This window comes from Arachis ipaensis, chromosome B10, assembly GCF_059453495.1.
Source record: "Arachis ipaensis isolate K30076 ecotype BB chromosome B10, ASM5945349v1, whole genome shotgun sequence".
NCBI lineage: Eukaryota > Viridiplantae > Streptophyta > Magnoliopsida > Fabales > Fabaceae > Arachis > Arachis ipaensis.
In genome coordinates, this window is record NC_142435.1 from 16,566,806 (window position 1) to 16,580,397 (window position 13,592).

Here is a 13,592-nt window from a genome sequence, read left to right on the forward strand (position 1 = left end):
TGGATTATAAAGAGAGTGGAACTTTGGAACAAATTCATAAATATCAGTATAATAGTAACAACCCATGATGCAAAATGTACAGGTCATACAAATATACTCGTCATAAGTAATAAGTCGTACAAATATAATAGCCACCAGGTATTAACACTAACACAAAATAAATTACTACATAAGTCATACAAATATAATAGTCACAAGTCATTAACACTAACAGATAATAAATAAGTCATAATTCATACAAATATAACGGTCGGAACTAACATAAGGGGCGCTACTGCTGGTCACCATCATCATCATGCCTCCAAATGGACCAAGTAGGTGCGAGCCTGTGCCACATCGAGTCGGACGCCTAACTCTGGTCACTTGCCGATCTCCGGGTGGAGCATCTTGTAGACCCACTCCCGATCAGTGGCACGTGTACCAATGCGTCGTCTCCACTCCACGCGTCTGTTATCGGGCATATCCGACGCTGGAACTCTAATGGGCGCCTGCGACGACCTCTAAGTACAGCATCCTCCGGAACCTCAACTGGCCTGGGATCTGCGAATGTAATCCCCGGTGACAGAATCCTATGTGCAACACGGTACCACCAGTCCAGGAACTCAGCGGATGGACCAGGATCAGCCACTCTCTGAATACTCAACACAGAGCGAACTCGCTCGTCCCAATGCTCATGCCATGTCCTATAGTAAGTGGAGAACCATCTATCTCCACCCCTGCCGTCCTTATTATGAAGATACTCTATGTTCAGGGTTGGCTCAGGCAGATGTTGTATTCCCCCTAGCTGTGGAAAGATCCTGTCTACCTGATACTACTTAATCACTGCAAAGTATATCAGACTAGTAATTGCCCGCCATAACCGACTGTGCTCCTCAGTTAGTATCTCTGGATGAATGACTGCAAGTACGTCTAGCGAACCATAAGGCTCCCACACAATCTGATAGTGAGGAGACCAGTCAGCATTGTAACAATGTATACAAATAAGTGGGAGAAGAATTAATAAAATATTGAAAATAAAAACAAATGACTTACATCTCGATCACCCAGTCGATCTAATGCCAAGCGATACTGAATAATCTGTTGTTCCTTCCCATCAGACGTGGGTAAATATGTGGCCCATTTGAATGATAGAAATATCACATAAATTTGTAATTTCATATGTAGAACGTTAATAACTTGAAAGAATACGTGTATTAATGAATACCTGGATGCCAACGGAAAAGAAAAAGCGTTAAACCCCTGCGGTCTCAGTGTGGAAAACCGCCAAAAGATCCATGACTGTAGCAACTGTAGGGGCCCGGCTAAGTTGGTGATGTTTCTATTTGCCACCCTACACATGCATCGGTACAACCATGCCAACGCAGCTGTGCCCCAGCTATAGCTGCCTATGTCGTCAAATCTCGCCACAAATGGCAACCACCAAAGGTGGACCCGATTACCACTCTTGTCCATGAACAGTTGTGTCAACAGAAGCATCATAATATATCCATGTGCATATATGCGCACGGTCTCCTCGGAAGCATCAGCCGGTAACACCCTGAACCTCTTATGGAACCATGTGAAGTGGACCGTGTATAACTTTCTCTTATCCGGTGGCGGAAGCTCACCAAATAACTCCTGGAACCACTCCCACGCCGGTCTGGCCCCCTCGATGTGCAGGTGAAAGTCAGTCATGCACCCAGAAACTGGTTGGCCATCCACGGGTAGCCCCAGCTGATATGCCACATCCTAGAGCGTGATAGTACACTCTCCGAACGGCATATGGAAAGTATGGGTCTCAGACCGCCACCTTTCGATAAATGCGTTGACTAGAGGCTCATCCAACCAGAACCAATACGCGTTCAGCCTAGCCAGATGGTACAACCTAGCCCTCTCCAATTAAGGTATGATCCTATCATATAACGGCATATTCTGTTGCCTATGAACGTTATAAATATATCGGGTTGGCGGCATATTCAGAAATAAAGAACACCTGATTAATTTCTAACACTGATATCACCAAACCATAATTTATGTTTCAAGACATAAACTACCTAGGTTTTAAAATTACAAATTTACCATCTACAATTTAAATTTCAAATTCTCTACATTTAAAGTTAAATTTTAAATTTCAAAATTTAATTTTCAAAACCTAAACTAAACTAAGGTTCTATTTTTTTAATTAATAAATAACTTCCTTAAGATTAAATAAAATATACAGATATCATCCAATTGAAAGAGAATAAAGAGACTTACCTCTTCATTGATGGTTCTGGCTACGTGAGCAACGCCGTTGAGCCGGTACAACCGCCTTTCATCTTCCATTGTTCCGCTTAATGGAACTGCTCCAAGAATATCCTCTGCCTTCTCTCTACTTTCTCTCTCTAAGTCCCTATCAAAACTCAACAAATGAAATTCGCTACACCCTCATGCGGTTTTTATAGTGAGCCACTCTCTTCATAATCCGCTACAGGGTCTCGCGGAATACGCTTTGGGCTCATCTGTTCATAAACCGCTTATAGGGTGTAGCAGTTTATGTGTATTTGTAGCTTCTCAATGTAATCCGTGACAGGATGTAGCGAATTACGTGTATTCAGAATCCGCGTTAGAGTGCCGCGGATTACATATAATTAGATTTGTTGCTTTGCGTCTGGTTTTTCAAAATGTTGTATTTGTGTAACACTTTCTCCAATTTATTTTATTTATGTGAATTATCGAAATTTAAAGACTAACTAAATTGAATAATATAATATGTAATAAAATGATATATTTTTTTATAAAATATATCTTTAAAAAAATTAAGTTTTTGAACCGGCTTTTCGAATAGGAAAAAATATCAAATTCAAAAGATCAATTATTGGTTAATTTAGTTGAACCAGTTCAGTCGAGTTCTCAAAATGTTTTTAAATGAATTTTTGTATTTGAAATTAATGATATAAAATAAGAATTAATTTAATTTAAAAAATAATATATAATTTTATTTTATTTTTTTATTTTTTATTTATCATCTAATTTTTTATTACTACCAATACCTGGACCAATGTCATCTGCTCGTTTTGGGCAACCAAAGTTATATTAATATTTAAAGAATAAAAATAACATTTTATATTTCAAGACATCAAATTATTTTAAGAATGGAGATATTTGAGTTTAGTTATAATGTGAATACACGATATTTATAAATAAATTTAATTTTTTTTTTTTATCTATTTCAAACAAAGGATTTGATTTTCAAATTAAATCAATTCCAATTTTATGGGATTCGAAACCCACCTTAAAAAATAATTCCAAAAAATAAAAATAACAAAAGAAAGTATTCAAAAAATTTTAAAAATTGATAACAAGTGACAAATTAAATCGTCAAAAATAGAAAAGCTGAGATAAAATACACAAATTTTATGTGACAAAACGTTTCACCAATTGTATTCGTCCAGTAATAATACTTTCGGGTATTTTATTTTATTTTATTTTTAACTTTGCCCTTTATTTATACTAACTATATAATCTAAACTACTCACTAGCATTCCTCATATTATCATTCCCACGTACACCAATATGGCAGATTGGTTTCTTCTTATGTTCCAGTTCTTGCTTCTTGGCCCAGCTTTAACATCTTCTTCTCCAGTTCAAGATCCTGAATCCGTTGTGCACGAACTACACAAGTATGTTACGCAGTAACTATTCTTTATATTCAACCATTTCACCACATAAACTTATATACCATTCACTTAATTACAATAATAATGGGTTGTTAATTAGTGTATGTGAAACATGAAGCAACATATATAATTTGTTAATATAATGTTAATTTCTTTAATTAATTAATTAATTTTCTCCTTGTAGGATTACCAATGATTCCAGGAGAAATTTGGCATACTTTTCTTGCAGCACAGGTAACCCAATCGACGATTGTTGGAGGTGTGATCCCAATTGGGAAAGAAACCGGAAGCGCCTCGCCGACTGCGCCATTGGCTTCGGGAGGCGCGCAATCGGAGGTAGGGATGGAAAATATTACGTGGTCACTAATCCTAGTGACCACGCAATGGACCCCAAGGCAGGTACTCTAAGACATGCTGTGATCCAAGAAGAGCCCTTATGGATAATCTTCAAGCATGACATGTTTATAAAACTAAAAATGGACCTAATTGTAAATTCTCACAAAACAATTGATGGCAGAGGAGCAAATATTCACATTGGTAGAGGACCCTGCATTGAAATAAGGAATAAGTCCAACATCATAATTCATGGCATACATATCCATGATTGTGTGAGAGGTGGTAGTGGCTATGTTAGGGACTCAAATAGTCATTTCTTTTGGAGATCAAGATCTGATGGAGATGGGGTTTTGATATATGGGAGTAGTTATGTTTGGGTGGACCATTGCTCATTTTCAAATTGCTATGATGGGCTTATTGATGTTGTTCATGGGTCAACGGCTGTTACAATTTCAAATAATTATATGACACACCATAATAAAGTTATGCTTTTAGGACACAGTGATTCCAATGAAGAAGAGGACAAGAATATGCAAGTAACTGTGGCATTCAACCATTTTGGAGAAGGGCTTGGAGGAAGAATGCCAAGGTAATTAATTTAAGTTTGAGTTACGTTGTTACTATATATATATATGCCCGGATTATTTACCATAACTCTACAAAGTCTATGATCTTATCCATTAATATAAAATTACAAATATGTATGTAGATATTATAAAAAGAATAGGACAAGATGATGCTATGTAGAGCATTCATGATGAACTTGAGCCCATAATAATAACGCAACTCCTTAATTTTGTCACACCAAAAGTTTTTTATTTTAACTGCTTAAATTATTTTTTTAGTTTTTATAATTTTTTTATTTATAATTAATTTTTTAAATTTAAAAATTTTAATTAAGTCTCTACATCACTTTTTAATTTATAATTAAATCTTTTTAACAATAAAATTATAAAAATTAACCGAAAATAATTTAACTTTTTAAGTACTACCACTTGTTTTTTTTATTACCTTTCTTGTTTCAATTTAATTATAAAACTATCATATCGTTTTAACTTTAGTAATTTCAACTTTCAAGATTTTCAGAAAGAAAAATAAAACTATAGTGGATATAAACTTTGTGTTATCGTCATACAGTGTTTGCGGCAAAAAATTTTCTTAACTCAGTTCACGCAAGATATTTTCGTAGGTAAATCACACAAACAAATTAAATAAAAATTAATATTATATTAATTTTTTAAAATAAAATATATTATATGCATGTCTTAAGTCTTAATATGAGTTTAATGTAAATTGAATTAATTAAATTTAATTTATGCTCTTTTAACGTACATTCGATTTACTATAGATGCTATATGAATAGTAAATTGAATCTAGTTTATTTAATCTATTATTTTTATAGCATATACATATAAACTAAATTTAGCTGATTTGATTTAGTACTAATACAGATTATTAATTTTAAAACATAAATATTAATAAAAAATATTTTCTATTTAAATTCAAATAAAATATCAAAAATACTAAAACAAATAAATAGTAAATATCAATAATTTATATCAATACTAAATCGAATCAGATAAATTTAATTTATATGTATATGTTGCAAAAATAGTAAATTGAATTAACAAAATTCGATTTATTATTCATATAGTATATATATAGTAAATTGAATCAAATTAATTCGATTTACTAGTATTCCATATAAATCGAATTAGATAGATTCAATTTATATAAAATTAAATATGAATTCAGACATGCATGTAACCATTCTTCATTTAGGATAATTGTATAATATTGAACTACATTTATTTTATCTATGTATTTTATCCTATTTTTGACTTTTTGTATCATTGACATTTTCAATTAATTAAAAATACATGTAACAATATTATAACAATGCGACAGTTTTATTATTAATAATTTTGAAGGAAAAAAAAAACAAAGAAAGCCGGCTAATTGTATGTAATTCGATGTAATAGTTAATTAGTGTGTTTTTTTTTTTATATAAATTTAAAGGTCTGCCGTTAGCCAATGGGTTGCTGCATGCACAAAGCAAGATTCGAACCCCAATACTTGCTTAAGCGGACGAGTGAGCTAACCACTTGACTAACCCAAGTTGGTTGCTGTAAAACAAATTGAAAAATCCAATTTACACATCTAAAAAAATTTTTAATACTAAAATACAAATTTAAGAGCCAAATTTATATATTTAAAGTAAAAAAATAAATTTAACCATTAAATTTGTGATTTTTATATAAAAGAAATACACCATTGGTGGAAAATATTATTAACAACACCAAAATTAAAAAGCGGTTCAACCCCAAACATGTCATATATACTTTGCATTGTAAAAAGAGTCAAAAGTTACCTTGAGGCACAAATTTGCAGGTGCAGGTTTGGGTACTTTCATGTGGTGAATAATTATTATACCCATTGGCAACAGTATGCAATAGGAGGAAGTTCCTCCCCAACTATTTTTAGCCAAGGGAACAGATTTGTTGCTCCTCATGATGTTGATCACAAAGAGGTTAGAGACCATAAACATTGAAGCTGATGTCATTGTTTTATATACAACAGAAGAAATAGTTATTTTTTATTATAAAAGATTTAAGTGTTGACAAAACTAATTATGCATAATTTAAATAAACGATGTGTCCATGAATGATTATATCAATTTAACAGTTCTAACCAAAAGTTAATCTGTAAGATACACCGTTAGTTTTCAATCCTAGCTGGCTATTACTCTTCTTGTGGCAATAATTATCTTTTTGGTAAAATATATTTTTGTTTTTAAAATTTGTTAAAAATTTTAAAAATACTTATAAATTTTATTTGTATTAAATATACTTCTAACAGTTAAATTGTCAAAAAATTTAGGATTAATTCAATAATAATATATGACAACTACTATATCTAGTTTACTTGTGTTAAAGGTTGTTCTTATAAAATTATTATTAAATTAGTTCTAAATTTTTTGAAAAAATTAGTCATTAGAGATATATATTTGATATAAATAAAAAAATTTTGGAACAAAATTAAAACAAAATAAAATTTAAAGATATTTTTAAAACTTTTAACAAACTTCAAAAATAAAAAATATACTTTATCTTTCTATTTATTTTAAAAATTAAAATATTAATAAGTGAAATACAGATCAAACAAACGTTTAGTTATCATTTTTTTTTGAAAGAAAAGCTCAACACATAAAGTGTAGCAAAGAAGACAACAACAAGGATAATCCAAAACAAACAAAGGAATTATAAATAAAGCAAACAAACAATAGTAGATATTTTCTTGTCATTTCCGACATTATCATCAACAACAAAAGAGGTCCGCACCTAACCACTTCTTATACTTGAGAGATGACATGTTTATAATCTTCTCAACCCCTTTTCCTTTATTCTAAAAAATCTTTTTGTTTTTTTCTAATCGGATGTTTCAAATAATCGCACAAAAGTACACCATTCATCTCTTAATCCTCCTTCCTATCTGATATCTCAGTCCAACTTTAAAAATGTTCGTTTAATGTACCTGAACAAGATCATTGTCTACCAACATATGATATTCATGCATTGATGTCCACCATATCTGCCAAAAAAAGTTACAGTCAAGAAATAAGTGGTGAGCATAGTTAATATTTTTGTTACATAAAACACATACAATATCTTCCTGGTTAATAACCCCAAACTGACTCAGTCTCTCTTTTGTATTGACCTTGCCAGTCAAGACAAATCAGACAAACAACTCCACTCTTGATGGAACTAGCCCTTTTCAAATAGTCCTAGTAAAACTGTAGCTTGTTACATCATCCATAATCATTTTCGCCTGCAACACCTGCACAAATGAGTTAGTAGGAAAAAAATACCTTAGTTATCATATTTCCACACAACTCTATCATCTCTGCCATATGCAAGTTTGACCAGCTTTAACGTATCGTGTAACTGGTTCACTAGATCCAACTCCCATTGGAATAGTTTGCGCCTCCATTAGAAGTTCTATATCCAATCTAACCCATCCTAAAACCTACAATCCCCTATGACAGATCTTCTTTAGTTTGTAACTGAGAAGAACCTTGAAAATCGATCTTTGAAAGAACCACCAAGAAGTCAGACATCCTCCAAAAAACGAGTTCTTCTCCCATTACCAACCTTCATAGACAACCCAGTAATCATCTTCTGTCTAACTTGTAGATTCATGAATTGTAATCCTTCCACGGACTCCCGAGCAGGTAATTCCTGAGTGGACAGAAACTCATTTGGATTCAGTTTAGAGGAGTGCTAGGGGGCCAGTAACTTTTGTGTTTTGTAACCATCAATTGGCCATCAATAGTCTTTTTAATGGTGTGAGATTACATCCAATGGTGGGAGATCACTCACTTTTCTTTTGATAGTTAAGTGCTGGTTAGAAAACACAAAAGTTGCTGGCCCCTAGACTTTTTCTTCAGGTTATTATATTAGCAGACCACCTTCTTTCATAATAGATACTCTTCCTTTGAAAAGCGCTACCACCACTGTGTTGCGAACCATTGCATCCTCTACTCCCAACATGCCTATCTTTTTAAGAGCTTGCACCATTTTCCACTTAATTAAAGCCATACTATTTCTCCCATCTTCCTTACCCCTTTCTTTCTTTCAAAAGATTAGAGTGAGAGTGAGTGTGGATTTCACGTGAAGAAGAAAGTGATGAACAAAATAGCTATTTGCAGTCGCTGCTAATCTCAGTGTCTCGAGATTGTTCCCACACCTTCATCATGCGCGAATTTGGACGTCGCTCACTATCACAAGTGCAATCTTGAACTATGGCAGTATCACCACGGAGGAGAAAGACCCAGTGCGATATATTAGCGATTCAATTCTGAAAGGTAAGCACTTGCATAAACTTAGATATTTGAATATTATGGTATGATTCATTATATATGCTGGTTCATTGCTATTTTGAGACTACAGAGTTAAGGTTTGTGTTGTCACTTTTTACAATTCTTTTGATAGTTTTTAAACTATTTTTTTTTTTCTTTTCCCTTTTTCGGTTCAACTAGGTATCCTTTAAAAATCGTACAATATTCAGCCTTTTATTACAATAATTAAAAAAATTAAAACAAACACAACTAAAAATTATGAATAGATTTATTGTCTTTTTAAAATTAAATACACATTCAAAATACAATCTAAAAAAACTAAAATTTAAAATTTAAATTTTAAATTTTTGTTTCAGATTTAATATATTTAATTATTAATATATTATAATTTAAATACATATCTAAAAATCAAATTATTCAAAATTCAAAATTTTGATTTTAAAAATATAAAATAAACCTTAAACTATCAAATTATTAATTAAACTCGTACAAAACACTCAAAGAAGTAGAGAAGTAGATGTGTTACAATTATTTTTTAATGTTTAAATTTAGATTTTAGATTTATGATTTTGGATGTGTTTCAAAAATATTTTCTGTATAACTTCATAATTTTAGATGTGTTACAATTATTTTTTAATGTTTAAATTTAGATTTTAGATTTATGATTTTATATTTTCTGTATAACTTCATAATTTTAGATGTGTTATAATTATTTTTTAATGTTTAAATTTAAATTTTAGATTTATGATTTTGGATGTGTTTTAAAAATATTTTTTGTATAACTTAATATTTTAGATGTGTTACAATTGAAAAAGAAACTACAATTGAAAATATTTTAGTTTATGTATATAATTATATTCGACCATTCATAATTGTATTATTAACATTTATATTGTATTATTAAAGTTGACTGATTTTAGATGTGTTTTAAAAATATTTTGTATAAAATATCATACTATCAGATGTATTATAATCGAAAAATAACAACACAATTTTAAATTAATTGTTGATTATATACTTTATTTGCACAACTTTATTAATAAAATTAAATAAGATCAACCTTGTTCCAATTAAATCAGCAGAGTGTTTTTATATTTAAATTAAAATATAATTAAAAATATTGAACATGATATTTCTTAACAAATTACATAAACACATGTGTGGAAAATAATGATACCTTTCACCAATGCAAAATGAAAGAGTGCTTCAGCTAGAAGGTGGTGATGGTCTTCACCAATGAAGACGAGATGGAGAATTCAGCTGGCAGCGTCCTTTTTGGTTTGGGATTCACTAATGCGTGTGAATATCCCGTAGAATAAGGAATTTAAAAAACTGTATCTGTTACGTGAAGTTACGAAAGTAAAGTAAAGTCACCGTAACTACCAATGAAGTGGGTGGGTTTTAAAATTTAAATTTAAATTAAAATCTAATTATAGATATGTATCTACAAAATAGGAATATATTACACTAAAAAATAATTAAATATTATTTAAATCTGATTAAAGACTGATTAAAGGCTGATTAATATTGTACAACTAGCATTTCTATTTTTTCTTGTGTTGTCACTATGTTCTTTTTTTTTTTTCGCTTTGTCAACGTTTTTTGCATTGAAACTATTTTATTTTTCTATTTGTGTTGTCACTGTTTGAGAGATTAAAAGCTAACAATTTTGTCATTGCTGCGTTGAGACTATATGGGGGGTTTGTGTTGTCACAGTTAGGCTTATTAGGATTAGATGAGATTGTACCAATTAAAAACTAAAAATTGTTATTTATGTGTAGATGGCAACTACTCATATTATCAGGGGCGAAAGTAAGTGTTGGGCAAGGGGGCAATGGCTCCTCAAATTAAAAATTTTAATGTATAAAGATTATTAATTTTTATATTAATCTCCTTTTAATTTTAATTTTTTCTTCTTTTAAAATTATACTTTTATGTTGGCTCCCTCCTAAAAATTACTCTAGCTCCGCCCGTGCATATTATACTTTGTCTCCGTAGGAATATTGGATACACTCTTATCTGTGAGTGTTATGGTCACATATGAGAGTTTACTGTCACGTAGGATTAAAAGCTAACAGCATATCTCACATATTAAGGTTTGGTTAGAATGGTTAAATGGATATAATTATTCATGTATATAATATTTATTTAAAGTATTTTAGTCAATTTTGTTAATATTTAAATTTTTTATAATAAAAAATGACTATTTACTTGATATAGTATCTTTATCTGATTAATAACAATTAATTGCATTTGTCATTATTATATTTTAGCTATTAATTAATTTTTCAATAAAATTATTAGTCATATAAAATATACATTAAAATATTAAATACACATTAAAAATAAATAAAAATATATCTTATATTTTTTATATACACATAATATTTTTTTTTAATTTTTAAAGCGTGTAAATTGATTACTTTATCTTTCTCAAATATAAAGATCGATCATACTCGTAACATTTCATCAATTGTGATGAAAAACCACACCTGCTTCACAAAATTTAAGATATTACAGTTCATATTTAAAGAACTTGTGGAGACAATTTTATTAGCAGGTAATTTTTTTAGAAAAATGATTTTTTTTTTTACAAAAATACTATTTGTACACTAAAATTAACCACTAAAATCAGTCACCAATATATATTTGCGTATAAATATATGTGTAGTTTAATTTATTTTCAATGTGTATTTGTATTCTAACATGTATTTTATGCTGATAGCTGATTTTAGTGGCTGATTTTAGTATACACGTAGCATAATTTTTTTCTTTTTTATTGTTTGTAAGACTCTTGACCACTTAAAAAAGGCGAGAGAAAAGAGTTTACAGCCTTTCAACTAATACAAAACAAAAACTCAAGACAAGTATAAAATCCAAAAGTATTAACAACATAAAAACAAAAAGCTAAGCTTAAAACCAGACCAATCGCAAGTAAAACCTCAGAAACACAAAGGGAAAGGGAAACTAATACAATTTGAGTCAGCAGCAAAAAGTCTCCATCTGTAAAGGTAGCAAAACTCTCTTTGTGTCACTAGTTGAAGTCTTATAGGACCCACTTGCTGAAGCAAATTTGTCAATTTATTTCTCTGGAAGTTCAATCTCCATAAGTTGTCCCCACACTTCTTATACCAATTTAGTTTTAATCACCAGTTGGTCTAAAGATGTCAAAGATTCTTCAAGCACAATTTGTATAAGCATCTCCGGTTCATTGACAAGAGCCTTTAACTCTTTAACATGTATCATGAAATTCACATGCAGCGCCAATAGAATATTTTCAGAATTTAAAATATATCCCAACTGTCATACAAAATCCTTTGTTGTTGAGGCACTCCCATTCTTTTCAGGGAAATAAAATCTCCTTCCAAGCCTCATCCACTAAGGTTATCTAATTTTGAATAATAATCTTTTGATTTCTAACTTTTTAAGTTATATATTCAAATGATTGCCATTTTCTTTTACCACATTTGACATTTTCATGGTCACACCAAAATTCAAAGAACTCTCACTCCCCTCGGATTCACCCACTTAAAAAGTTTTAAACCACAAGATAGAAACATAATCACAATGTAAAAACAAATGATTCCCGTCCTCCTCCTCTAAGCCACACAACGTAAGGTTATTTGATTTCCAGCCAAAATATTTATACTGACAAATCTCTTCATAGTGTTCAACTTGTCTAGAACCACCAAGTCATGTGTCTTCCCAAAAATTGTATTAAAGAAATTATCTTTTTGAATATTTTTTATGCGTTTCTTTAATAAAATTTTTTTATGGTATAAAAGATAATTTTTTTTTTATCTTTTCTCCATTCTTATTATCACTTTTAATACTAAAGGTACAAGATATGATGTGTCTACAAAAGTGGTGTATATAATAACATTACTCGTTTGCATATAAGCCGAAGTTTAATGATAAATTGTGCTAGTTTTGAAAAAAAAAATCACCATCATGAATATTCAAATGATAGATTGAAACATTTTTTAAAAGGATTTTGTTCACATGGTAAAATTTGGGGACTAGAGTGCAATTAACGCATTGATAAAAGAACTGAATGTGCATATATGAATGATTTCAGGTTACGAAACACTTTGGTTCATCAAAAGATGAGTGGAAGAGATGGAATTGGAGATCTGAAGGGGATTTAATGTTGAATGGTGCCTTCTTCACAGAATCTGGAGATGGAGCACCTTTCTTTTATGAGAAGGCATCAAGCATGGAAGGAAGACCAGCCATGTTAGTGACTTTAATGACAGCAGGAGCTGGAGCACTTGCTTGCAAAAATGGACAACTCTGCTAGATTGCTATGTTGTTGCTTTTTTGGGCACTTAGGAACTGTTGTGAAATTAAGAACAGTAACTGTAAAATGAATACTAAGGAACATCTAAAATAGTTAATTTTGGGCACTTAGGTAATTCAACTACTTCCTATTAGAGTATTCGCAGTGTAGTGCGGTTTGATTCGGTTTAAAAAAAAAAAAAAACTTATCTGATCCCATTAAAAAAATTTAACAAAAATGCTATACAATTAATTTTTTTAATTAAGTTCAATTAAATCAAATTTATGTCCCTTGGTATGTTCTCCCTCTTCTTCTACTTTCTTTATCATCATTATTATCGTCGTCATTATCATTCCCTTCTTTTATTTTCTTCTCTTCCTCCTTCTTTTTTTTTTCATTTGATTTTTTTTCTTTTTTCTTTTTCTTTCTCCTCATTCTTCATTATCAACATCACCATCATCTTCTTTTTCTTCCTTTTCTT

General features: G+C 30.7%; 2 protein-coding genes across 4 annotated transcripts; one reads left to right on the plus strand and one right to left on the minus strand.

Moving 5' to 3' along the window:
• Positions 1 to 201: 201 nt before the first annotated feature.
• Positions 202 to 1,674, minus strand: LOC148579256 (serine/threonine-protein phosphatase 7 long form homolog). Its single transcript, XM_088489225.1, has 4 exons — positions 1,033 to 1,674; positions 851 to 937; positions 509 to 805; positions 202 to 207 (listed from the first exon to the last, which is right to left on the minus strand). Exons 1-4 carry the CDS (start codon positions 1,672 to 1,674, stop codon positions 202 to 204), a joined length of 1,032 nt encoding a protein of 343 aa, XP_088345351.1.
• A 1,856-nt stretch (positions 1,675 to 3,530) lies between these two features.
• Positions 3,531 to 13,132, plus strand: LOC107622055 (putative pectate lyase 5). 3 transcript variants are annotated; one of them, XM_016323985.3, is made up of 4 exons: positions 3,531 to 3,641; positions 3,823 to 4,563; positions 6,366 to 6,504; positions 12,911 to 13,132. In XM_016323985.3, the coding sequence occupies exons 1-4, from the start codon at positions 3,535 to 3,537 to the stop codon at positions 13,130 to 13,132; spliced, it is 1,209 nt and encodes a 402-aa protein (XP_016179471.1). In that variant the 5' UTR covers positions 3,531 to 3,534. The 3 variants fall into 3 exon arrangements, with proteins under 3 accessions (XP_016179471.1, XP_088362929.1, XP_088362954.1); XM_088506803.1 differs by having other exon boundaries at positions 3,534 to 3,653; XM_088506828.1 differs by having other exon boundaries at positions 3,534 to 3,650.
• Positions 13,133 to 13,592: the final 460 nt, after the last annotated feature.

Coding starts and splice junctions, on each gene's coding strand:
- LOC148579256 (XM_088489225.1), bottom strand. CDS start 1,674: ATGACTGACTTTCACCTGCACATCGAGGGGGCCAGACCGGCGTGGGAG. Junction 938..1,032: donor ATCGACTGGGTGATCGAGAT/GTAAGTCATTTG, acceptor CCTCACTATCAG/ATTGTGTGGGAGCCTTATGG. Junction 806..850: donor AGCACAGTCGGTTATGGCGG/GCAATTACTAGT, acceptor AAGTAGTATCAG/GTAGACAGGATCTTTCCACA.
- LOC107622055 (XM_088506803.1), top strand. CDS start 3,535: ATGGCAGATTGGTTTCTTCTTATGTTCCAGTTCTTGCTTCTTGGCCCA. Junction 3,654..3,822: donor CTACACAAGTATGTTACGCA/GTAACTATTCTT, acceptor TTCTCCTTGTAG/GATTACCAATGATTCCAGGA. Junction 6,505..12,910: donor ATGATGTTGATCACAAAGAG/GTTAGAGACCAT, acceptor GAATGATTTCAG/GTTACGAAACACTTTGGTTC.